Source organism: Vigna radiata, chromosome 4, assembly GCF_000741045.1.
Source record: "Vigna radiata var. radiata cultivar VC1973A chromosome 4, Vradiata_ver6, whole genome shotgun sequence".
NCBI lineage: Eukaryota > Viridiplantae > Streptophyta > Magnoliopsida > Fabales > Fabaceae > Vigna > Vigna radiata.
The window spans coordinates 12267873-12293733 of NC_028354.1; the positions used below are offsets into that span (position 1 = coordinate 12267873).

At 29.3% G+C, this 25861-nt stretch overlaps 2 protein-coding genes across 6 annotated transcripts; both read right to left on the reverse strand.

Moving 5' to 3' along the window:
• Positions 1-12641: 12641 nt before the first annotated feature.
• On the reverse strand, positions 12642-15550 carry LOC106758948 (prosaposin-like). The gene is given in 7 exon segments (XM_014641962.2): positions 12642-12930; positions 12932-13027; positions 13294-13353; positions 14041-14238; positions 14386-14531; positions 15013-15124; positions 15362-15550. Coding segments are annotated over 6 exon segments (636 nt in total). The 5' UTR covers positions 15107-15124; positions 15362-15550; the 3' UTR covers positions 12642-12888.
• A 2336-nt stretch (positions 15551-17886) lies between these two features.
• LOC106758717 (prosaposin) lies at positions 17887-20614 on the reverse strand. 5 transcript variants are annotated; one of them, XM_014641683.2, is made up of 6 exons: positions 20439-20614; positions 19663-19779; positions 19313-19458; positions 19007-19204; positions 18660-18719; positions 17887-18314 (listed from the first exon to the last, which is right to left on the reverse strand). In XM_014641683.2, exons 2-6 carry the CDS (start codon positions 19772-19774, stop codon positions 18171-18173), a joined length of 660 nt encoding a protein of 219 aa, XP_014497169.1. In that variant the 5' UTR covers positions 19775-19779; positions 20439-20614; the 3' UTR covers positions 17887-18170. The 5 variants fall into 5 exon arrangements, with proteins under 5 accessions (XP_014497169.1, XP_014497170.1, XP_022635552.1 ...); XM_014641684.2 differs by lacking the exon at positions 20439-20614 and adding an exon at positions 20378-20435; XM_022779831.1 differs by lacking the exon at positions 20439-20614 and adding an exon at positions 20375-20393.
• Positions 20615-25861: the final 5247 nt, after the last annotated feature.

The following is a 25861-nucleotide window of genomic DNA, read 5'->3' on the forward strand; positions in this document are numbered from 1 at the left end:
TCTAAATACAACTTGTTAGCAAAATAGGTAAAGAAGGAAGTTGCGATAAGCAATTTACATAAAATCTATTTTACAAAGACCAAATTACAAACAAATTAGGAACATAATTATTTGGATTATTTTCAACAATAACAACTACCATTACGAGGATTTTGATAATCAAAATTAGCCATTGACATTTATAGATTAGGATTTGGAAGTTGAATGCTATAGTTTACTTACACCTTTGTGGTGGTTGGATAAATATTTAATGGCCGAACAATTGTAACTATAAAACTGTTGTGTGACTATAATAAACTTGCAAATCTTTATATTCTACACTAAACAACAATTTTCTAAATTAAAACTACTTATAAATTGTTACAATTTTGTAAATTGAAACTACTTCTATTATAAATTGTTTTAGGTTAATACCTATACAAACATTAATCCCTAAACTCCATCAAACTTACACATATAGTAATTTATCAATGATTGTGACATCAACTTTAATTGAGTGTTTCTGTAAAAAAAAAAAAAATAACTTTTATGATAATATTTTAAATCAGACTTGAAAGTCATATTCTAATTATGGTTCTATAAATCTTAGTATCCGATGAAATTAAATCTAGAATTCTTAGTCAAACTAAAACTAAAAGCCAGAGATAAAAGTTATCAAGAATCGTATTGATAACCCTGTCTCAATCATTGGCCACATATAAAAATTATTCAATACAGTCAATATAGTTTTAGTTATGAGATGGTGAAATTATGATCTTCATTCCACATACCTAAAGTTCTTATAGTATATAATTAAGTTATAACCTTGAGAACAACACACAAAAAGTCAAGTTAAAATGAAAGAGGTGTACGAAAATAATGGTAGCTTTTATATATATATATATATATATATATATATATATATATATATATATANTATATATATATATATATATATATATATATATATATATATATATAATGTTCTATATAATATTATTCAATACATCTATTTTTAAAACGAATTTTACAGAAAATTCTCTTATGTTAGGAATAAGAGTTATAAACGTAAAACTCTAGAAAATGATATTTTAGAAGTAGTGGTAGTTTAAAAGCAGTAAGATTCAATTATTTTATATTTGGCGGTTTTATTATAAATAATTTTATTATAAACGAATTTTATTATTTTAAAACATACCATCTTTCTAGAAACCACTTTTCTAGAGTTCTCTATCTTCTCTCTAAAAATTCTAACTCTTGAGTCATCTCTTTGATAAGGTCTACGTTTCTACGCGATCAGTTTCTTCAATAGAACAAGTAAGTTTCGACTCATTTTTCTCTTTTCCATCCTCAAATCTGTTTTAGAGGAATCTTGTTTTGTCGTATGTGAATCATGCATCTCCTGCATGTTCTTGGGCGATCTAAAGTTCTAAGGACTCTTTTCATTTGCAATTTGGTGTTTCGTAGGTTCGTCTAGGTATTCCTTGCGGTTCATGTAATCTGCGGAGCATTCTTTGAGTTGTGGCTGTTTCTTGTAAGGTAAGGGAAGCTATACCATATTTAGTTGTGTTGGTATTATAAATTTTGTATCTCTATGAGTTATAGATGATTTTGAGAATATGTATGATTAGGTGTATAATGTGCATGTTAATTATTGATCTTGATAGTATGATATGTGTATGATTGGAACGGTGTGAAATTGATGTTCTATGTTGTTAAGACTGTGTATGATAATGTTGGTTTGATGTTTGAAAATTGAACTCAAGTGGTTGGAGTGAGAGTTGGTCAAATTATTGAGTTTTAAGCCTAAAAATGGGAGGAGGTGTGTGGGGGAGGGGGGGGGGAGGGGGTTCGTAAGTGAGTTTGAGAATTTGGGGCTAATGTGAGAAAACTGTTTTTCGAGGTGCTGTCATGAGGTAAATTAAGACTTATGGAGGTATAAGGTGATTGAAATTTGATTTGTAATGAAAATGTAGTGTATAGTTGAAGTTTATAGTGTTTTAGTGTAAAAATGGAGTTTTGAGTAGTAAGATTTTGAAGTAAGGGGTTTAATCTGTTTTGGAGAGTTGGAACAAGTTATGAGACTAATTAGGACTTGGATAGAGGTTCAAACTAGTGAAAATTTGTCATGAAGGTGAAAGTTGCATCTTAGGTTGGTTTTTAGTCTGTTTTGTGGATTTTGAGATGTTGAGTTGGTTTGGTACATCTAATTCCTATCCAAATGACTAATGCAATACTCTAATATCATATATAAACATGTTTTCATATCAATATTAGTGTTACAAATTCTAAGTTGATCAATTGGATATGTTTAAATGCACCAAAACTAGAAAAATCAGGTTATGTCAAAAACTGATAAGAATAATCAATTATCTCACTTGATAATCAATTATTCTAGTCATATTTCCTTTAATGCTCTCGTCAATATGATAATCGATTATTGTCGTACTAGACCCCACTACAACATTTTTTAGGAGTTTTCAGAGTTCTGGATGTCCGTATTGGACATTCTTTAGGTCATTTTGGGGGGTTTTAGACCTTTTCGGAGCTGTTGGTGATGGTTTCAAAGTTTTTTTCCTTGTCTAAGTATGAGTTTAAAGGGGTTATGTGTTGTTTAGTGGTTCTTCTTTGACTGTTATTGTCTGTTAATGTATAAGGAATGATTTCATGTGATTTTTTTTTATGACTTGTTGGGTTGCTTATGGTACTTTAATGCATGATAAGTGATTATATATGTTAGTATTCAAATGTGAAAGTGTATGGAGATATGTATACAGTTTTAAATGGTTTCATATGGATATAAAGGCTTTCAAAGGTATGAAAGAGAGTTCCAAGGAGGAACTGCTCAGTGAAAGTTTCAAGTGTTGTTAGTATGAATGCAGGAGCTCAGTATTGGGGATTATCCTGACACTCTAATGGTCATACATTCTCAAATAGAGAAGTTTGACACATGTGGTGAGAGTAGCAGGAGGTCTGAGCCTGAGGGGCCTTTCTCCATTTGGCAAAAAGGCATTTGAGGACTAATCTTGTGATGTGTGGTAGGGTGAAACCCAATTGGCAAGGGCTTTGCAAAGCAGTAGTGGCCACCACAAGTGCACAACCCGCCATAGCTCGACATTCATGCTAAGTCCGAACAGTCCAGTCAAAGTATTGTCATCCATAAAGTGGTTGTTTGTTTTGTTGTGATATGTGTATCTAATGTAAAATGTTTAAATGTTCTTATATATCATTAATTGTTTTGTATTCTAGCTTACTATTGTTTTTGTATTTGTTTGTTTGTGTGTTGTTTTCTCTTTTGCAATGATCACCTTAATAGTGTGAGTTTAGAGAGACAGTTTTTTCAGTTGCTCCAGCGAGAGGTGAGGGTGAAACAGTTGGAAAGTCAGATGATTCTATAGATGTAGATCTTGTCTTTCATAAGTTTTTTTTTATTATATTAGTTTCATTATCATATATGTAATATTCATTTTAGTAGTATTTTATTATTAAAAATAGGATGTTACAATAAATATCTTTAAATTATTAGATTCTCTTTTAATATGGATCTCAATCAACAATTTATGCATTTCTTTTCAAAAGATATATATATATATATATATATATATATATATATATATATATATTTACATATGGAATAGTGGATGAATAAAAAGATAAAATGAAAAATGATAAATAAAGAAAAAAAGTAGAGATGAAGGTCTTACATGAATACAAATTGTAATAAAGTAAGATAGAACTGTTAAATAAATAAAGGGAGGTGATAATCCAAATTCCTATCCAACACTAATTAGTTATTTTTTCTATTTTAGGTATTATCAAATTATTTGAAATTATTGTATTCATAATTTGTTACCCTTGTTTATATTTGAACTATTTATTTAATTTAAGTAACTGTTTTAAACTATCACATTATCATATGTTTTTTTTTTTATTTTATTTTATGTTCTATCATAAATATTACATATAATTGTTTTTTCCAACTTAACTTCAATTTTTGTCTTATTGTTCTACTCTTGATGTTTATTTGTCCTGAACAAGCTTTCTTTTATATCTTTTAGTAATGTTCTCTGCGTGATTTTTCTTCTATATCTTAATATATAATTTACATCTCAATTTGTTTATTTATTTATTTATTCGATTTGATTTATTCATCGATGTTCTCAACATGTAGTTATTAACATTTAGGACAACTATAATTTCGAAGAATTTTCAAAATATTACATTTATTATATATTCAACTTTATTATAACACTAGTGCAAAATGGGTTAAGAACGTTGGTCATAGTTTTGGTTTCCAGAAAATCGAAGCATATGTAAAGACGATGGTATTTTTACAATTTCAACGAACTTATACGTCTCGGATGCAGGGGAACCGAAGCATAAAAACCACATTATCTCAGTTAAAAGTCAAACCGAAACGTAATGTTCTGTCACTTTCCACCTAAAACTGGCTATTTAGTTGACAACTTTTTGAAATTGCCCTACTGACTCGGTTTTCTGACCAACCGAGACAGAAAGGTTTTGCTTGAAAGGGATAATTTACCCTAATTAGATTTCTTTTTGAAAACTCTTGGCCTTAGGTATCCTTTCTCACGAGCCTTGGGTATCCTTCATTTTTTTTCTCTTCATCATGCAAAATCTAGAAGCTTGAAGCTTCTGCTCTTTTTCTTCATTGCGGCAGACTCAACATTGGCGGCGTGGCACGGTGAGGTCGCGACGAGGGCGTCCTGCAACAATGGCGTTTCTGCGAGGGTTCAAACTCCAACTTCTTTCTTCTCTCTTCTCTGTCCTAACTTCATAAGAAGGGGAGGCATCAACCTTCATCTTTTCTTCTCTTTGTTCTGGTTTGGCCTTTTAGGAGCCTCCCTTCTTCCCCAAATCGTTCTCGGTTCTGGTTCTTTCTCTCAAGGAAGGAATGCGAGTTCGAAATTACCGCACGACCCATCTCTACAACGCGTGGATTCGTTTGTTGACGTCTCTGCAACGGAGAATGTCTCGATCTGTTGGAGTTTAGCGGCGATGCATTGCGTTCTAGGGTTTCGATTTGGGACTTTGGGGTCATGTTCTTGCGTTCTTAATTAGGAATGTTCTTGTGCATCTGAAATTGCAAAAGAATGAAATTAGAGTTCTGATCTTGTTATATTTTTGCGATTTGAGAAGGTGAAATTTTCCATTTTTTGAATTTGGGTTTGGGATTTTTGTTTGATCTGCTTTTGGGTTTCTTTGAGAGTTTGGTTGTGTGACGACGAACAGGTTCAGACTAGATGGTAGTAGACTCTTGAATTGGGGCAAATTGAGTTTAGTTGGGTCTGCACAGGCCCAAAGTTGGAATTTGTTAGACTCATTTGTAGTGACAAAGATAAAATCACTATATTATCTCGATTCAGGTCTCAACCGAGACAATAGAGTTCGAGATATTGCCTTAGTTCAACAGGACCCGAGGCGAAATCCTATCGTTTTTTGCCTCGGTTCACAACCAAGGCCAAAAGGGATAGACTTTTTACTTTACCTATATATGCCTTGATTGAAGAATTGTTATTTATGAACGAAAATAACCGCTATCATTTATCTTAACTACACTAGTGTAAATTATATCTTCACAATTATATTATGAACGGTTTTCTTGGTAGTGTGATCGCAAAATTGCTATTTTTATCTAACTCTAACTCACCTTCCAAACTAAATATGTTTTACTACAACCGAAAACAACATTGGCAAATTCATCAATACTACCACAAACATGATACAAAAGTATACCCTAATAGATAACTATTTTATTTTCCTAATCACATCACATATATTTGGTACTCACTTACGGAAAAACATCCACATGAAATTAGTTACCTATGTGGTCCCTGCATTACTATCCTTTCTTGTATAAACATTTTAAAACAAAATTTATTATTAGATCCAATATAAACGCATACCTTAATTATATTCAACAATTTAAAATTAATTATCCTCAACTTTATAAAAGTAAAGCAACCTTGAAAAAGATGAAGATTAATTATTTCAAATCATCTTTATGGATAGACTAAACAACAATGTTGTTGCCTAATTGGGTTTTAAAGTATTTCGAGGTATTATGTAGTGGCAACGATATTTTTCTACAAACCATATAAAATTGTTGCAAAGTGGAACACTACAACTACCATAAAATGCCACCAAAGTATATTATTGTGTTATTCTTAGAAGCAATGCTAACAAAACAACAATCATCTATATGTTTTGTTAGGTTGATATACGATGTAAGATTCATTAAGCTAGGTATTTAGATAAAAGTATTTGACTTAATTCAACAATTCATTAATTACTCATAGGGAAGTAGACTTATATTTTTAAGTAAATTTTTCAATATAAGTTTATTTGCATTTAATTTTCTTTACTCGTTAATCAAACGGATTAACCAACAATTTCAAATCTTGTTATGTAATTTGTTACTTTTATTTTTAATTTGAATTTTTTAATTGATTATAGACTTAATCGATGTAAATTACATATTATGTGTCCATTTCTTAAATATATTTTTTGTCTAGTGTGAAACAGTTCATGTACAGATGTATAAGTTAAAATGGGTTTAAGATGCAAACTATGTAATTAGATTTGTTAATAATTCGAAATTATTTTGAATAGCAACCTAAGTGCTTGGCCCACCATATCCAGCTCTATCCATTATTCATAGTTAACGTAAAAAAGAGAATACAACTTTTTTTTTTTTTTTATTTTGAAAAGAAATTTAAATATTTTAGAAGGGTTTGGTATAATACTTTCATTTATGAAAATGAAATCAACAATGAAGCTTCGCAGAATCGTGATTCACGGAAGTGACCGGTCACGAGGCGCCACGTGGCGCAAACGTTACGTTACTGGGATTACGTTGTTGTGATGCTAACATACACGTTACATGTAACAGTGCCACGTGGTTCAGACGTGAGTCGCTGTCTGTTGAAGTGTGACCCACGCGTATCTTTCAAAATTAATATTCGAATTGATTAGAAATTGACATTTTCAGTTAATGTTTTAAATAATAAACTATATTTATTGTAATTATTTTCGTGATCTCGTATTTATTTATTAATTTTTAATACATACAAGATATTGCTTCGTTATGATTCTTTCCAAAAAAAAAATATATTTTCGTAGAATTAATAAGGCTTAAATCTTTAATTGGTCATCATGTTAAGAGGAAATTTTCAGTTTAGTATTTGCTTTTAAAAGTATATACCATGTTTTGCAATTTGTGTCAATTTAGTTCCTTTGAACCATCAATTTGACTTGAAAATTACAAGTAGACAAGTCATTTTGAGTTGCAGCATGTTTATTAACTGTTTGAACATTTGGATACTTTCCAATTATTGTTACAAACTTGTTTGAAGTGTCATTAATTCACTAAATTGACATAAATTGCAAAACATAAGAATCCAATGTATACACTTTTAAAAACGGATACTAAACTGAATCTTTTAACATAGGATTTAAGCCAATTAATAATAAAACTTGGCAGGCATAAGATCCGCGAGATAACATATATATTATTTATTTTTGTTATGAATTTGAATGTTTATTGATGAAAATGTTATGTATACTCTTTGTTGCTGAAAATTTAACATATATATAATTTCATAACTTCATTGTAAAAAAATTATTTTTATCCTATAAATATTAGCTACGCAAGTGTTACAATTATTGTTGTTATCTTATGAATATTAAAAAATGATTGAAAATACTTACTTTAAAGAATTTAATTATAATGAATAATATATTGAATTGGATGTTAAATGAAGAAATAATTAAACCCAATTCAGTTAAATTTTAATTCAATTCAGTCAAAAATTATATTAAAGCAGACGTTTACTTACATCTCTGTATGGTACTTTAAATTATCAGTATATCTATTAAAATAATATATATATATATATATATATATATATTATTAAAACCAACGAAGGAACATATTTATAACATTATCTTTAATTGTTAAAAAATTCTACACCAAACGGCTTTTCATACTGATAACAAAAAAGCTGTCAGATGACAGTAATTTGTGAGAAATTAATGATTGAAAAAATAAATTTTAACTTATAATGTATAAATCGGTTTGTTTTAATAAGTAAAATTTAAATTGACCTTTTAATATAATATTATAGTTTAATAAATTATTGTACTATTTATAAATTGTTCCCATTTGAATTTCCTTATACATCAATAAATCAATTGGGGCTTCTGTTTAATAATCTCATATTATTTAACAATATCAGTTGACGGAAAAATTAAATATGTTTTTTTATTTTAATTTTTTGAAAAGTCAGATATAAAATTTTTAAGTAAATTTTAAGAATCATAAAAATTAGATAATTAGAAAACATAATATTTATAAGAATTGTTGTTTAAAATAAGACAAAATAATTATTATAGAAATGAAAGATAACACAGTTAGAATTCTTTATTATGATTGATACTCTTATGTTTGATTCTTGATGTGTGTATAATATATGTATTTATTTTATTATTTGTTTTATATGCAAGTGTGGTATGTATAATATTAAACACGCTTTTGGGATAAGAGTAAGAATTTATTTGAGTGAAAGTTTCTCAGAATTGAAGATATTGTTGAAGACTATTGTTTATAAAAACTTAGGTAAGGAAAGTCTACATTCTTGATTTGTTGTTTTTTGTTGTACATAAATAATTTGAGTAAACTTGTTTTTCTTTTGTTATTATTTTAAATGCATTGATAAATTTATGATGATGTTGTAAGGGGAACTTACTTTCTTGATTTTTGTTTTACTGTTTCCTTTCCTGTGTTGTTGCTTGTTGTTTGAGTTTGTTTTCGTGTTGTTCTTGTAAGATTATATGTGTTTGGCTGAGCTTTTTGTTATAATTGTCGAGTTGAGTGGTTGGTTGTTTTGATGTTTGAACATAAATGTATAGCTTGTTGTTGGTTGTATGCGTGTGAGGAGAAGACAAATTGTTGTGGTGTCGTCTCATCGTACTTAGTAAATCTAGCGATCACTTTTTTGACCGTGCGATGCAGGAAAGAGGTTCTCTTTGATCGTGCAATGCGAAGAAGAGGTTCTCTTCGATCGTGCGATGCGAAAAAAAGGTTCTCTTCGACCATGTGATGCGGGAAAAATGTTCTTTTCGTTCGTGTGATGTGGCAAGAGGATGAGTTAGAGTGTCGTACGACTCGAACTGGTCGTTTCTGATGAACAGATGATATGCTAAGGTATAAGGGGATATACCACTGGTGTTTGTGGTGATGTGTTTTTGAGTGAATGAGAATCTAATTGACTTTATGGATTGGGGATGAATATCTGAATAGGGTGGATGAATGTGGTTATTGTGTATAATCTTGTATTATTTTTTGTTAGCTAACCCTTGCATTTTGTGGTTGTGATTTCCATCTACAATGATATTGGTGTTTTGTAAAGCAAAGATACGTGTGAAAAAATAGTATGGGAATTTTCAAAAATGCTTTTGAGAAAGTAATAGAGTTTATGTTTAGATTTTTTAAACATTATAGGTTGTAACTGAATTAATTGTTATTTCCACATGATTTTAATTATTTTCGTGATAATGAAATAAAGTTTTTAATTTTTCACTATCTCCTGATGATATCAAAAGTTGTTTTTTCTTAACTTCATTAATTACACGTGACATCCTAAAATAGGATATTACACTGACAATACTTCCGATGCGGTGATTGATTCTAAAAATATTATATTGATGAACTTGAGTTTAAAACGTTGGCATTGTTTCTAAGACGAAAACTCTCTTAGTTCTCGTTTGGGACAAATCGTGAAAAAATTACAGACTCCAAAGTGAACAATACCTTGAATGTAGTGATTGATCCTAACAATGTAACTTGATGAATTTTGCAGCAGAACATTAATATCATATTAGAAAACAAAAACGATTTTCCTTAATTCTCTTTTTAGAATGAATCTTCATTCCTTTTATATATAGTAGAAAAAACTAAAAATATATGACAATTTATAATTTATAATATATAAATGACAGAATCATAATTTTATAAACTAATTAATTTTATAAAAGTAAATTAAGCTTAAATTTATTTTCTAACCTAATGAGTATAAATATATTATAAGTCACAAATATATTAATGAGTTAGTGTAAATGGAAACTGATAATGATCCATAAACAGAAGCTAACAAATCAAACGAGGTGGATAATGGATAATCTCAAAACTAAGATCAAATTTAGAGTGTTATTAGCTGAGTTAGGAATAAGATAAGGTGATTTTCTTTATGCACCAATTGGATTTAAATATTGTAATTATCCCTGTCTTATCAAAAGACCATTCAATCTTATCGACAAACACAATGGCATGTTTTGAGAATGAATAATGGTTGACTTCAAATGAAGCATATTGATGAATTATTTAAGTAAAATTTAATCACATGTTGTGTGAAGGAAGGAATAAGAAAATGGTTAACTTTGGAAAATATCTATTAGTGACGATCACAATAGACTTCGTAGTCATCTTTATCCATAGACAGAGACAACTTATTTAAAGTGTCAACTTTAAAGTAATGAAGCTGATTTGTCATGTTTAAAATAAGTATATTTTAAAATTTGTAGTAAATTTAGCTATAACTTGTACACTTTAATTCATGTACAATTTTTTATTAAAAGAATATACCGTTAAATTCTTTATTCACATATAGCTAATTATTTATTTGTTGTAAATTATTCATTGCTTTACGAAAGTTATTTGAGCTTACTCTAATTTTCTTTTTAAAAAGCAGTGATAATTAAAAAAATGATACGACAGTGGCGTTGGGTTTATCCCTTTGAATTCAAAGTTTGATGGCTTTGAAAAAAAGAAAGAAAGAAAAGAAAAGAAAAGTGGCAATTGTGTTGTGACTATTTTAAATAGCTAATGAATCTGAGGACCACTTACTTTAAGTTGCGTTTTATAAAATATAGTTTTTAGCAATGTTTTTTCTCAAACAATTTATTTTTTTCTCTCATCTAATTTACATATAATATTTTTCTATCGCATGATATGGTTTATTTTATATAAATAAGGTCATGTTAATTTTTTTGCATAAATAATTTTTTTTCGTCCATTCATAAATTTACGTGTTTTATATATTTTTCTCAATATTTTTCTTTCTTGTAATCTAGTTCTTTATAAAAAAAACATTATTACATTTTTATTCTCTATCACTCATTTGCATTTCTTAAATAATCCATTAAGTATTGATTATATATTTTTTCTTTTTTTTTTCATCTCAAATAATTTTAAATTTTTTATAATATATCTTTTACTTGATTTTTCTGTAAAGCTTTTATTTCTATTTTGATCTTTAGTCGTTTATCAAGATTTATAAATTAAAGGACTCAATCAACAACCATGTAAAACTAACATATGCATTCTATAATTATCTTAAAGAAAAAACATAATTAATAAGATGGAAAGAGAATTAAGATTCACACGTAAGTTTCTTTAAACTTCTTCATTTATTTGAATTTTACTATTAAATAATGAATGTTAAAAATAATAATTCATTTATTGAATTTTTTCTTTAAACAAAATAAATTTAAAAAGAAACACATGTCAGTTTCATTAATTATTAAATGATTATTTAACTAATAATTCATCACTTTAACACATGTCAGTTTTTGGAGGATAGTTATTAATATAATAAAAAATAATAATTTAAAATTTATTATGCTTTATATCATTTTGAAAATAAATAAAATATTAAGTCATTAAAATATATTATCAGTTATTATATTAATTCAATGAAAATTATTAAATAATTTTAATTTATAATTGATATTGTAAATATTTTAAAATACGTTAGAAAAGTGAGTTGATAGAAATATAATGTAAGTTATTTTGTATAAATTGATATTGTAAGTAAATTATTGTTATAGGTATGCTTCATCTTTATATGTTATGTTGTGTCTTTCATATGTTCTTAGACCTAATAAGGCATATTAAGAAAATGCCCTCAAAATGAGATATTACATTAGTCATTTATTCATCAGATATCGTATTTATTTTCTTTTTTCAGTTGATATAAATGTGGTTTCAATATTTTTAAAAAGAATAATTAATATTTAAAGATTCAAATCCACAGAAACAGTATAAACCAAATAATAGAATTCCATATCATTATCATCTTTCACTAGAACAAGTGAAAATCACACCCTTGTGGACCCTATGCAAGCAGAACCAGAAAACACAGTGTGTTGCTTCCAAATAGAAACTAGTGGTCCTCTAGGAAAGGAACATTACATCAAACCTAGATCCTAGTTTCATGATGATATTGTCCAACTCCTAGAAATATGGCAATGTCACCACCACAAAAACATTTTTTAACTAGATTTTATGAAGTAGGCAGGGTGAGCATAATATTTTATAATTGTAGGGTATAAACAAAATCTCACATCGAATAAAAGAAAAGTTGAACATGAGTTTATATACACATAGAATATCTCCATTGGAAAGAGGTTCTTTTAAAGAATTTGGTTCAAAATAAACAATATTTTACGAGATATGTGTATATCGAATCTCTCCAAGAATAATAACTCTCTTTGTACTTGTATTTTAAAAAAATACATGTATCCACATTCACTTGTTATAGCAATTGTGATGTATATATATACTCTAAAGATTTAATGTTATACTTTTAATGCCAGAATTTTATATATGAGTTTTTCCTCACTGCTTGTAAATGTATTGTCAAATAATTAAACATGCATACATAGAAAGTCTTGAATTTTTCAATGATCTATGCAGACACATAACTTGATATGCTGTATTAAAAATTTTACACTGACAATGTATCTCTCCTCAATATGGTGTTATGTATTTGGCAATCTTCTGCAACGAGTACACCACAAATCTGTTAGAACGTTGTTTCCATAAGAGTCTTAAAGAAGAAAGGCTTGTTGGCCAGCCATCGTTAAAGATTTGAAGGGCATAGATTGCAGTGCACATATCTGTGTTTTCCAGGAATTTTTCTGCACTGTCAAAAACCAAGGGTCCATACTCCAAAACCATTCTTCTGCACTGCAAACAATTTCGAAGATACATAAAAATCAAAGTCAAAAACGGGATTAGGAAAGTTATGTTCTTGTGCACTTTCTACACAACACTGCAAAATTCTTAGTTGTGCATATACATACATTAGCCTAGTTCATAGGGTACACTATAACTTGGTAATTCCAGATATTATAATATCTAATTTGGTCAATAGTATAAAAGTTGGAAATTGAAACTTCATATGACTGAATACAAATCAAAGAAAATAGAGGAATTAGTCAGATTTTGCTCACCTTATTTGCATACTTCTCCACTGAGTTGCACACCTTCAGTGCTGTCTCAATTATATCTAGCTGACATTTTAAATTAAATGTTTATCAGTTTATTCAAGAAAATTTCATCTAAATGAAGCAAAAGTACTAGGTTAAACCAAAGATATTAGACCTTTGAGAGAACCCAAACTATAGAAAATTTAATTTATATCCAGTTTTTTAAAAAGAAAGTATTTTACAAAAACATTTTTTAAAATAATTATTGGATGACTGTTCTAGAATCTTATATATAAAGCATTTATTTTTCAAATATATGACTTAATTTTGATCTGAAATTTAATTTCATTTAATAATTAGTACAAAATACTTATCTCTCATTCAACTCAAATCTTCCTCCTTTAATATCTATCTCTGTACTTATTTCTAAATATATAAACTATTGATCCTAAATTCAAAAGATAATTTTTATATTTCTTTCCTTTTTTTTTTCCACCCCTACATTCATATGCTGATGCACCCAACATTATAATCAAAATTCTTGTGATATGGCAGCAAGCAACTATGGATTTTTTAAGTCAAAAGAAAGTATAATTTGCAATGAAATCTCCATACAATCGTTTAACATCCATCAAAGTTTTGTGGTAGATGAAAGCCATGTACAACTATAAACTATGGAAAAAGTTTGCTCATATCAGGAGACAGATGGGCTAAAATTTCAAACCACAGTGCCAAACTTTATTTTAGTAGCAGAAGGATGAAATTACATACCTTGGTATCACTATCTTTCAACTTAGTCAATAGAGTTGAAACAACATCTTTGAAAAAACCGCAGCTATCTTCTTGAACTTGAGAGGAAATATATGAAATGACATGACAGATATGGATCTTGTGACAGAACTCTTCAGGCTGAATTGAAGCTATTTCTAAGAAGAAAAGAGGAGCATAATAATCCACCAAAGTAATGCACTGTGCAATACAGAAGAAACAGAGGAATTCATATAAAATATGATAAATTGTGATTGCACAGTGGAAATTAGAGTTGATTTTTTTCATCAACTGAGAACAGCTACAACATCTAAAACAAAAACACAAGAGATCCAGAAAATAACGAACCTTCTGATTAAAAGGGGGAAGCTGGTGGCAAGTGTTGTGCAGAATATCAATGATCTCTTGCTGAGTCTTGTTTTCATTTAGATAATCAAGTGTCTTGGCAGTGTATTCCTCACAAAGTGCACATACATCAGGTTTTATGCTTAGTTCTGCAATTTGAAAACAGGTCAACAGGATTATTTATGCAACATTTTACTTTTGAAAGAAAATCATTTAAAGCAGTTTCTTAGATGTGCACATGATGCTCAATCAACCTACATTGAAATAAACCCTTTATTTCAATGTGATCACACTTTTTGACAATTACAAGTCTTTGAAGTATTGGTGGGTTACCCAACCTGCCACTTTCACTTTCACCAACACACTCTCATAGATCTCGCACTAAAATAGATTCTAATCATGACTCTGATATCATAAAGTAGGTTTGTGTCCACTTATATATTATAATTTGATCTTATCTCTAGTCGATGTACGACTTCCAATAACCAAATCAATAGACTAAAAATGAGGGATTGAAAATTTCATCTACAATACATGCATCCACTCTATTGAAGAATGGTAAAAAGCAAAGAAATTGAATGAAGAAATTAGTGAAAAAGTTCTCAAAAGTGCCAGAGTTTGCTGTATTACTGCTCAATTGATCACGTTTAGCCAGTTCTCTTGCATCACAAGCCCAGGCAGCAGCCAATACAAAAAGAAACAAGAGTGCCATTCTCCCCTCCATGGTTCCTATAACAAAGCTCTTTTCAAGAATGATAACATCCATCAGGAAAAAAAAATAGAAATTAATTAAAATTCCTAGAACACCATTTCTGAAAAACATATCAAAACATGTGCCATTTTGATACAACATAGGTGAATACACATGATATAATTTACTCAGACACTAGTAAGAATAAATATCATGTTTGTTTTCATAACAAAGATGAACACACAGAAGCAGACCACAAATGTTTGTGATGTGAAACTCTTGAATCACCTCTGTACTTCAAAAGTTACAGGGCACAATTCTGAAATTGGTATAATGAAGCCAAAAAAACATGCAATTCAGTTCATGCTCCCCCGAGAAAAGAAAATCCTGGAGAATAGTTTTGCCAGCATTGATAAACCACTGATCAGAACGATGTGGGACTACGTTTCGGAGTGATTTTCATAAGAAGAAAATTAAACCAGGAATTGAGAGAAGAGAGATTACTTTTTCTGTGAAAGGAAAGGATGGAAAGAAGGTGGTAGTAGTGATTCCTTGCTGGAACTTGGGACTGCCTTGTGGTTGGTGCAAGGAATGGTTCAGAATCAAAGAGGAGGTATAGCTTTCATGAACAAGAATCTACCAAAGACTTTAGCGAAATGTGTTACTTTTTAGTATGTTTGTCTATGCTTAGGATCTCTATGCCTTGCTTCCTCTTGTTACTAACCATATCCCTTCATATTCATTTCATCATTCACTTTACTTTTATATTAAAAACTAAATGAAGTAATAAATATATCATCGATATCAAGAAAAGACTTATATTTAACGTAATAAATATTCTAACATTTTAAAAATAATTTTTAGTTGATTAATAATATAATTAATGTCATGTTTGGTGCAAATAAGTAAAGATGAAAAAGAAGGAAAACAAAATTTAAGTAAATATCTGAATTGTTTCATGATAGAGGAAGGTGTTAATTGATGGGTTTTGGAATAAAATTTTCTTGTAAATTGATCATTGAATCACTTGTTTATATGCTTTTACTTGAATGAGATTCTTAATAGAAATTCATTTCCGCATTTGTACGTCACATAGACAAAATTAGACTCTATCGTAATTGATTTTGGGGTATTATATTTCAAAATATGAAAATTTACATTGATTCAAATACTTTGTACTTTCTCATTATTTTTTTATTGTGTCTAAGTTAAATAAAGAATTCATAGTTTGGTTATATGCTCCCATTGTTAGCCAAGCATCACAAAAATCTTATATTTTCATATTTTGTAGCAAATAGAAGCACATGCATATTCATGTGGTATACCTTAGAAGAAAAGAAAAAAGTAAATTGCTTACGAATACAAATACCTTATGCATGTTATTGGTAAAATTCAAAGTGTGGTTCATATTATTAATTAGATTTTCCTTAAGCAATGTTAAGAACCACTTTTAGTTATCTTTATTATCTATATCAACAATGGCATATGCCCACATATATGTAATATCCCTTCCAAAAATATCCATTAGCTTAATAAAAAGTCTATAACCTACCTTGAATTTATTTTTTTAAACAAACTTTCAAATAGGAGCATAAAAAGTGGTCTAATGATGTAATTTATTTTACTCGTTGAATTAGGATTTTTTTCTTAGAACTTCATAAACATAATCATGTATATGTCTACACTACTCCTTGTAACTACCTTCTATTTTATCTCTTATGACTCTGAATATTTTTTATTCTTCCACAATTGTTCCAAATTTTCTTTTAAAAATATAAATATAGTTAGAGTAAGATGATTATTTAAGTTATCCTCAATTTTATCAAAAACCTACTTCTTAATTATCTATTTGATTCTATACACCACATAATAATCGTGTTATTTAATAAAGTTATTGATTTGAAAAGAAATTGTTACATCATTCTTGGCCAATAAGCCAATAATGAACAACTAGGTATCTTGCATTTTTTTTTTCATTGTTCTAATTGCCCAAGTCATTTTTCATTACTTTCATTCCCCTCTCCCCTAAATTATGTAATCTAAAAGTATATTTTTTAAATCAACCAAGTTTGAAAACTTAATATCAACTTTAAATAGAATTTCATCAAAGTCATACTAAATTTTGCAAAGAAACTTTTTTCATATTAAAACTTTCAGTTGTTCTTAATAATTCAGGATCATATTCCTTATTGGCATAAGTATCAAAATCATCATCAACATCATTGGCATGAAAACTATTATTAATTTAATCGTCATTGTTGTCTTCTTCGTAACTCCTAAATAGTGACTTGCATAAACTATCTTTAACAAAGTCAAAAGAATTTGATTACTTAACATCACCATATCTAATCCTTTCTCAAGTAAGTCTTATTGACCATGTTCTTCAATAAATTGTTTCTACAACATTTTCTTCTTAATGACCATCTTTTTCTTGCTTCTAAGTAGGTTGTGGACCATTTTCTTCTTCTTCACTTATTTCTAATGATATATTTGGAAAATGAGATTTACCATCACTAGTTCCACCATAAAATTCTAATGTTACATGTCTCTAAATTCATGATACTTTTTACAAGAACCAAACAAGTCCTTCAATAGTTATCTATGAATATAGTTCCCATCCAAATTTTCTCACACATAAACTCTCTCACCTATCTTAGTGTACTTCAATAGACCAACCTCATTCTTCATGAACCTTCTACCATGGTGCAACATAAAATTCAATATAAATGGCATTCTACAAATATCACACAATTAAACTACAATCTAAATGTAAACGTCTCAATCAAACCCATGGATCTGTTAACACTGTCACATTAAGAATTTTAGCATACTTACCGTAATATATATAAAGATTTTCTTTTGAAGAACTGCGTGCAAACATAAGATTACATTTTTCCAAATAATAACGAAGCCTGAGTACCACAACCACTACACAGTAAGTTTCAACTTTTTCTAATAATGTGCTGACACAGGATAAACTAGTATTAAAAACTTTACACTGACAATGCTTCGAAACTGTACTCTCCCTCTTCTTTATTACATTGTATGTGGAAATCTTAAAGGGAACCATAAACCTGGTAGAGCTTTGTTTCAATAATTAAGAGTCTGAAAGAAAAGCTTGCTCGCTAGCTACTGCTGAAGATTTGCAGGCATGTATTACAGTGCAGAAATCTACATTCTCCAGGAACTTCTCAGCATTGTCAAAAACCAAGGGTCCATAATCAAAAACCAATTTCTTGCACTGCAAACAATTTGGTAGACAAATGAATAATCACATTCAAAATGGGATTAGGAAAAGTATGCTCTAGTGCACACTTTATATACAACAACACTGCAAATTCTTAGAATGCACATTGGCCTGGTTCATGATGTACAATGGAATTATTCCTAATTCCAGATATTATAATCAATTATTGATGGTGGTAAGGAAGTTGTCAAGTCCATGAAAATGTTATTATTGTTATTGCAAGGAAATTACTGGGTTTACATGCATGATAGTTTCTAATTTGGCCAATAGGATAAAAGTTGGAAATTGAAACTTAATATGATTGAATACAAATGGAGGAATTTGTCAGACTTTGCTCACCGTATTTGCATACTTCTCCACTGAATTGCACAACTTCAGTAATGTCTCAATTATCTCAAGCTGACATTTTGAAATAAAAGGTTAGCAGTTTATTCAACAAATCATAATCTAAACCAAGCAGGGGTAGTGCAAGGATCACCACATTGCAGTGGTCAAAGATAGCAAAGGACTCTGAAATGAACATACACGGTAGAAATCTACATATTACATGTTTCTTAGAAATCTACATAGATGATAGGCTTGTAAAAACTTGAAACTATAGAAAAAATTTGCCCATACCAGGACAAAGGAACTAAAATTTCACACCGCAGTGCCGCACTTCATAGCAGGAAGATGAAATTACTTACCTTAGTGTCACTATCTTTCAACTTATCCAACAGAGTTGAAACAGTTTCTTCGCAAAACCCACAGGCATCTTCTTGAACTTTCAAGGAAACATGTTCAACGAGCTGGCAGATATTGATCTCGTGGCAGAATTCTCTAGGCTTGAGTGAAGCTACTTCCGAGAGGAAAATTGGAGTATAGTAGTCCACCAAATCAATGCACTGTGCAATACAGAAGAAACAAATAAGTCCATAGAGAGCACAGAGAGAAACTAAAGTTGATTTTCCCAGCAATTGAGAACAAGTACTCTGCTTGAAAAGATGGTCAACCTTCTGCTTGAAAGAGTGAAGCTGGCTGCATGTGTTGTGCAGGGTATCAATGATCTCTTGATCGGTCTTGTTTTGCTTTATATATTCAAGTGCCTTGGTAGTATATTCCTCACAAAGTGAACACATATCCAGTTTTGTTTTTGGTTCTGCAATTCAAATTTAGGTCAACAAGATCATTTATGCCACACTTGCATGTAAAAGCTATATTAACAGAAAATTATTCAAAACAAAGTTCCAAAGGTTTGAAAATAATGCTTCTAATGGTAAAGGCTTTTGATAAAATTGAAGTTCATCAGTCCAGCTCAGAGTAAGAAAGCCAAGAATGAATGAAATCAGTGAACCAGAAGTACCAGTGTTTGCAGTATAAATTTTCATTTGATCAAGGTTGGCCACTTCTCTTGCATCACAAGCCCAAGCAGCACCCAATACAACAAGAAACAAGAGTCCCATCCTCCCTTCCATGATTCCTATAGCAAATGAATTATTTTTTAAATCACAAAGGTATGATATTTCAAATATTTATGAAATGAAATAAGAACTGATTGAAGAGCATATCAAAATATAATGCCATTAACACTTGCAAAAGTACATATCATATTGTGTTTAGCACAAAGTTACACACCCAGAAACAGAAAAAGGCACATCAAGAGTTCAGACCAAAAACCTTCTCTGTGTGAAACTCTTAAATCACCGAATGTACTTCAGAAGTTACATAGACAACACAATTCTTAATTAAGTCGGTATAATCAAACCAACAAAACATGCAATTCAGTTCATCCTCCCCCCATAAAAGAAATATCCCAGTTGAGAATACTTTGACGGCAATGATAAGCCATATATAAAACCAATGATCAAATCTTAAAAAGAACAAAAAAACAAACATTCTGGCTGCATCATGTTGTGATCCAACACAGTTATAGAAAACTGAAGCAGGAGCAATAAACTTGACAACTGACAATAGTTAATGCATCATATGATATAGAAAAGAAAATACTAACGGGGGAAATGAAAAATTTTGAGGATTAGTCATTATGGGTGGTAACTAAAAGGAAAAAAGATTACTACTTTTCTGAGTGGTTTCCTTAGAAGCAAAGAGCAAGCAAGGAATGAAGAGAAGAGAGGTTACCTTATATTTGAAAAGAAGTGAATGGAAATAAAATGGTAGTGATTCCTTGAAGGAACTTGGAGTGTCGTGTTGGATGGTGCAGCAATGAACGGTTGATTAGTTTGCTATCTTCACTTGGTAGGTAGCAATATTAATTTAGCATGAGTTTCTTGAAAATCGACAAAAAAACTCCAGTGTGGGGAGCCCCAAGGAGAAGAATGTGTGCCTCACTTCATCTTTATTTGCCATAATCAAGGAGGGAATCTAGCTCTGATGAAAAAAATGAAGGGACATGATCTGCTATGTTCATGTGCAAAAATAAAAATCTGTCTAAAACTGTTACCAGATAACAGAAAGGTGAAAAAGAAAAAAAAAAACATCATTAATCTTAATTCCTACGCAATCACTTGTAGTGGGGTTTCCTTCTACTTTGATATTTTCTATACTTGAAAATACACTTTATTTTTTTCAATAATAGAAAGTTTGTCCCTGCAATTGTTTATTAGAATCCAATGTGTTAAAACACTTTGGATTGAATTAATATGCATCATTATATTTTATCATTATATTTTGAAAATACTTTTTGACAATTTTTTTGACAACGGTACATGTGTCATCATTTTATTGGTCTATTTGAATTTATGTTTTAAAAATGTTTAAAACGGACCAATCACAAACTGTCACATATGCGTTGTCAAAAAATTGTTAAAAAGTGTTGTAAAAAGAATTTTTCCAATTAATATAGCATAGATCAAAGATTAAAAGGCAAAATTTTTCTTTATATGTGAAGAAAGAACAAATTATTGTACTTCTTGGCCATGCATTGAGCGCAAGAAAAAAAAAAGGAAGAAATTAATCATGTATTCACTGAAAGAGAAAAAAAATATTTTTTTTAATTATTTAAATATTTTATAAGAATAAATATATTTAATGTGGTTACATTTAAAGACAATACAACTTAATATTTTTTTTAATATTTTTATGTATTATCTGTATTAAGTTGTACACTTTGAATAATTAAAGTTATTCTAATATAACTTTTAAGATGTGCGAAAATTAATATTACAGATGGTATATGATTCAACATTAGTGAAAAAAAAATATCCACCATTAATATATTTGAATTAAATTCTAAAAAATATTTAGTACTCTTTGTTAAAATATACTATGAAAATATTAGATTATTGTTCAAGCAACGAAAGGAAACATCGTGAGATCGGACAAAAGGATGAAACATGAGAAATCTACCAAACTTGGTCATTTTTTATGTACAAACACCCTTCTCAGTTACCCATTACAAATAGCTGAATTTTTTTGTTAATTTTAACATTTGAATGTTGGTTCCACCTAATTGTCAATGTTTGGACATGAGGGTAAAACAATAGAGAAATAGAAAAGGGCGTTTTTTATTTCATCAAATAGAAAAAAATAAAATAAAATTTTACAAACAATAATTATGATTGGATAAATGGTAGGTTAATTTAATAAATATTGATATATTTTATTTTTAATATAAAAAAATATAGTATTAATATAAAAGTTTTAATTTCATTAATTTTATTTCAAATTTATTAATATTTCAAGTAATTGAATTTTTTTAACAATTGTTAAGTGTGCCTATTAAATAAAAAAATTAACATCAATATATTAACACTAACTTTTTTGATAAATATACTTGATAATTATTACAATTTAAATATATATGTAATTAAACTAATCAAATTCAAATAAAATTAATAAAATTAAATTTTTCATACTAAGATTTATTATATAAAAAATCCAAACAGGTCAATACTTCATCTAGTGAATTCACTACAAACCCTTTAAAATTCAATTCTTATATGTTTTAATTCAAATTTTGAAATGTTTTTTTTTTTTTTCATCTGTCTTTTTTCATGATGAAAGGGTTTGGTGTAGTATAATTTATTCATTACTCCCTTTTCGTTTGATCCAATCTCATTTTTTTAAATACCATGTAAGCCTAGTATAGTATATCTCATACATAAGAAACGTTGCTCAAATTGTATTATTAGCTCTAATGGCACAAAAGTTGCTTAACTATGTTATATGAACTGGTTATTAATACTTTTTTTTTTCACACTACTCATAATTTTGAGTTGTTTAAAATCATATAAAAATGTTTACATAAATGGTGATGGATCTTCATATGTTTAAAAGGAACTGTTTAATTTAAAATATATTAAAAATACATTAAAGTTTTGAAATAATATTTTAAATTATATATTGATTTATAATTTAAAATCGGTGTCATTGGAATGCTACGCAATGCAAACTTCTACAATGGGCTTCCTCCTACGACCGTTGTCGTCTAGGAATCTTGAGTGGTGTTGATTCTGTGGGTTGGTGTTGGTGGCTTTTTATTTTGGTGTGGGAATGGCCTCGTCTTTGGAGTTTCAATATTCCCTTTACAGGATCAGGCAGGCACCTTTGGCCTCATTCAAATCATTTATGAATTTGTGGGCGTAGAAACTTACTTTTTTTGCAAGTTCTCAATAATAATGCATATGATATTCTTCCTTTATCACAATTACCTTTTTGAGACATTATTTATGTGAAAATTGTTGAAGAAGTTTACCTTGTCTGTCTAGGGGATTGTAATAATCACCTCCATGGATGTATTCTATTGACTAAAAGGATAAGTCCATTACACACTTAGATCTTTGTAAGAAACTTAATGTAGTTTGAAAGCATTTCGGTTAATGGAAGGAAATTTTTCTTGATAAAGGAACCTATGAATTTGCTTTCTCTTTGTTGGAGGATATGATAAGGGTTTTAGCTATTGAAACTTAAAACTTATCTCCTAATATTCTTTCTATTTTTGTCTAGACAGGATCTTTCGTTTCTATGAAATTAACGAAAATGCAATGTTGGGTTTGTATTCATGGTCTTTCATTAGAGTATTAACAACCAAAGACGATTTTTCCTATAGCACATGGTATTGACACACCTTTACCTTTGGATGATTGCACCATGAATAAGTTTTATGGTTTCTTTGCCCATGTTTTAGTTAATATTAATTTGTTATCTGATTTACTCAATCAAATTATGGTGGAAGGTCAGGATTTGTGTTTACTACTAATGTGGAGTATGAAATTTTTTCTTTATTCTATTATAATTGTAAAATAATTAGTCATAACCTATCTAATTGTAAAAGATTGCAACAAGACGCTAATGTCGATTCTAGTCGAAGGAAAACAATTGGTGCAAAAATCCAAAAACATTATTGTCCTAAGGTTGTTAGTGTTCTAGATTATTCACAAGACTCGACAATGCAACATGCAGTTCAACATCTTTCTAATGAGATACAACAGACTACTATTGTGGTACAACTTGTTATATTATGGTACAACCTTCTATGAAGCCTGTTGTGGTACAACCTAATATGGTTCACCATGTTGTGGTGCAAACTGTTATGGTGTCGTGTACGATCCAACTTGCAACGTCCTGTTTACCTTCTCAGTTAGTGGTTAACCAAATAGTCTTAGTGTTGAGGATGAGTTTTATCTTATGCATAATCTTGATTCTATTATTGGTCATGTGGTAGTGGACTTTGATTCCTTAACTTGGTATGCCTTCTTTTGATAATGTTATTCTTATTCGAATAATTCTTAGGACTTACAACAAATTGATTCACACCATAGAAATTCTTAGATAATCCTTAATTCTTTACGTCTACAGAAGCTTGACTTGTAGAAGAATTGAAATTAGTTTTTAATTTGGCTAATGAGATGGAAAAAAGGGGATATTCTACTACTGAAAAAGATGATACATCAGTACAAACTACCACAAAACCATGCAAGGGAAGACTTCCAAAGAATGATAATGTCAAATCCTCCAAAGTAGGAAATTCTAAAAAGCAATAATAAGTTTTAGAGGCCTTTTTTGGAATTTGAGGGGGTTGGCTAATGATAAAACTCTTAATATGCTACAAAATTTGATTACCGAGCACCAACCCAATTTTCTTTTTTTAGTTGAACCAATGATTTTTTTAGTTCTAATCATGCTATCTTTTTTTATAGTTTGAACTTTAAGTTGTTGGTTGTCTCTGATTATTCTACTAAGGCTGTTAGATTGTGGTTCTTGGGTACAAGTGACTTCACGTTTGATATTCTTGATATTACTAGTAAATTTATTTCATTTGTTGTTATGATCGATGATATTAAATTACATATTTTTGGAGTTTATGATGCAACTACTTACACTGTCTATCATTCTTTGTGGTATACTCTTATTAAGCTTCATGATTCTTGGTGTATCCTTGGTGATTTTAATGTCGTCCTTTGTACTAAACATGCAAAGGATGATGTTGCTCTTAGCCCAATCTCTTGTGTTGAATTTTTGAATTGGATTAATTCTAATGAACTTGTTGCGACTTCATCATCTGGATCTTACTACACTTCATCAAACTTTTAGAGAGGTACGCGTCGTATTGATAGAATACTTGATAAATATTTTTGTAATTTTCCTTGTCTTGAGAATTGGTCTTCTTTTTGTGTTAATGTTTTATCTGAAACTGCTTTAATCATCATCCCTTTACTCCTTTTTATTTCTAATTTGGCTAGGGTTTTCAAACCATCCTCTTTCTGGTTTCTAAAGATGTGGATGTCTCATATGGATTGTCATTCCCTCATCAATAACTCTTGGAATGTACCTACTTATGGTTGTTATATGTGGATTTTATAGAGGAAATTGTAATATCTTAAAGTTGTCTTGAAAGAGTGGAATAAAAATATTTTTGAAAACATACATAAGTTGGTGGTGGATAATCAAGGCCTCTTTTCTAATATTCAACAATAGATAATGTTTCTCCATTTGATTTAAATGTTTTACTAATTCATGAGGTCATTATAAAATATTATATAAATTTTGATTTAAATTGTCAAGTTGCTTATTGGAAGGAAAATGATAAAATGAAATGGTTTAAAGATGGAGATAAAAATATTATATTTTTTCATGTTATGGTTCACAAAACACATAATGTATAGGGCATTTTTAAGTTGCATCATGATGGTCAAGTTATATCTAATCAAAAAATGATTGAAAATTCTATTTTATCTTTTTATACCAATTTATATGTTTCTCCTACTAATCTTGTTGTTTATGTTACTTCTATGCACTCTTTTTTTGCTTCTTATATCCTTTCTCTAGTTTTTAATGAACATAACTTTTTAATTAAATGCCTTAATCTTGATGAGGTGAAGCATGTGGTTTTTTCTCTTAATGGTCATAGTGTTTCTAGCTCAGATGGTTTTGGTAGATGTTTTTATCACTCTTTTTAGGACATTATTGGTGTTGATGTTTGTAAAGTTGTCTAACAACTCTTTCAACAGGGTTGAATTCTCCATGGTATGAATTCAAATGTTATTTCTCTTATTCCTAAATTTAATGAGACAAAAATGTCACTAGTGCAAAATCAGCGTATA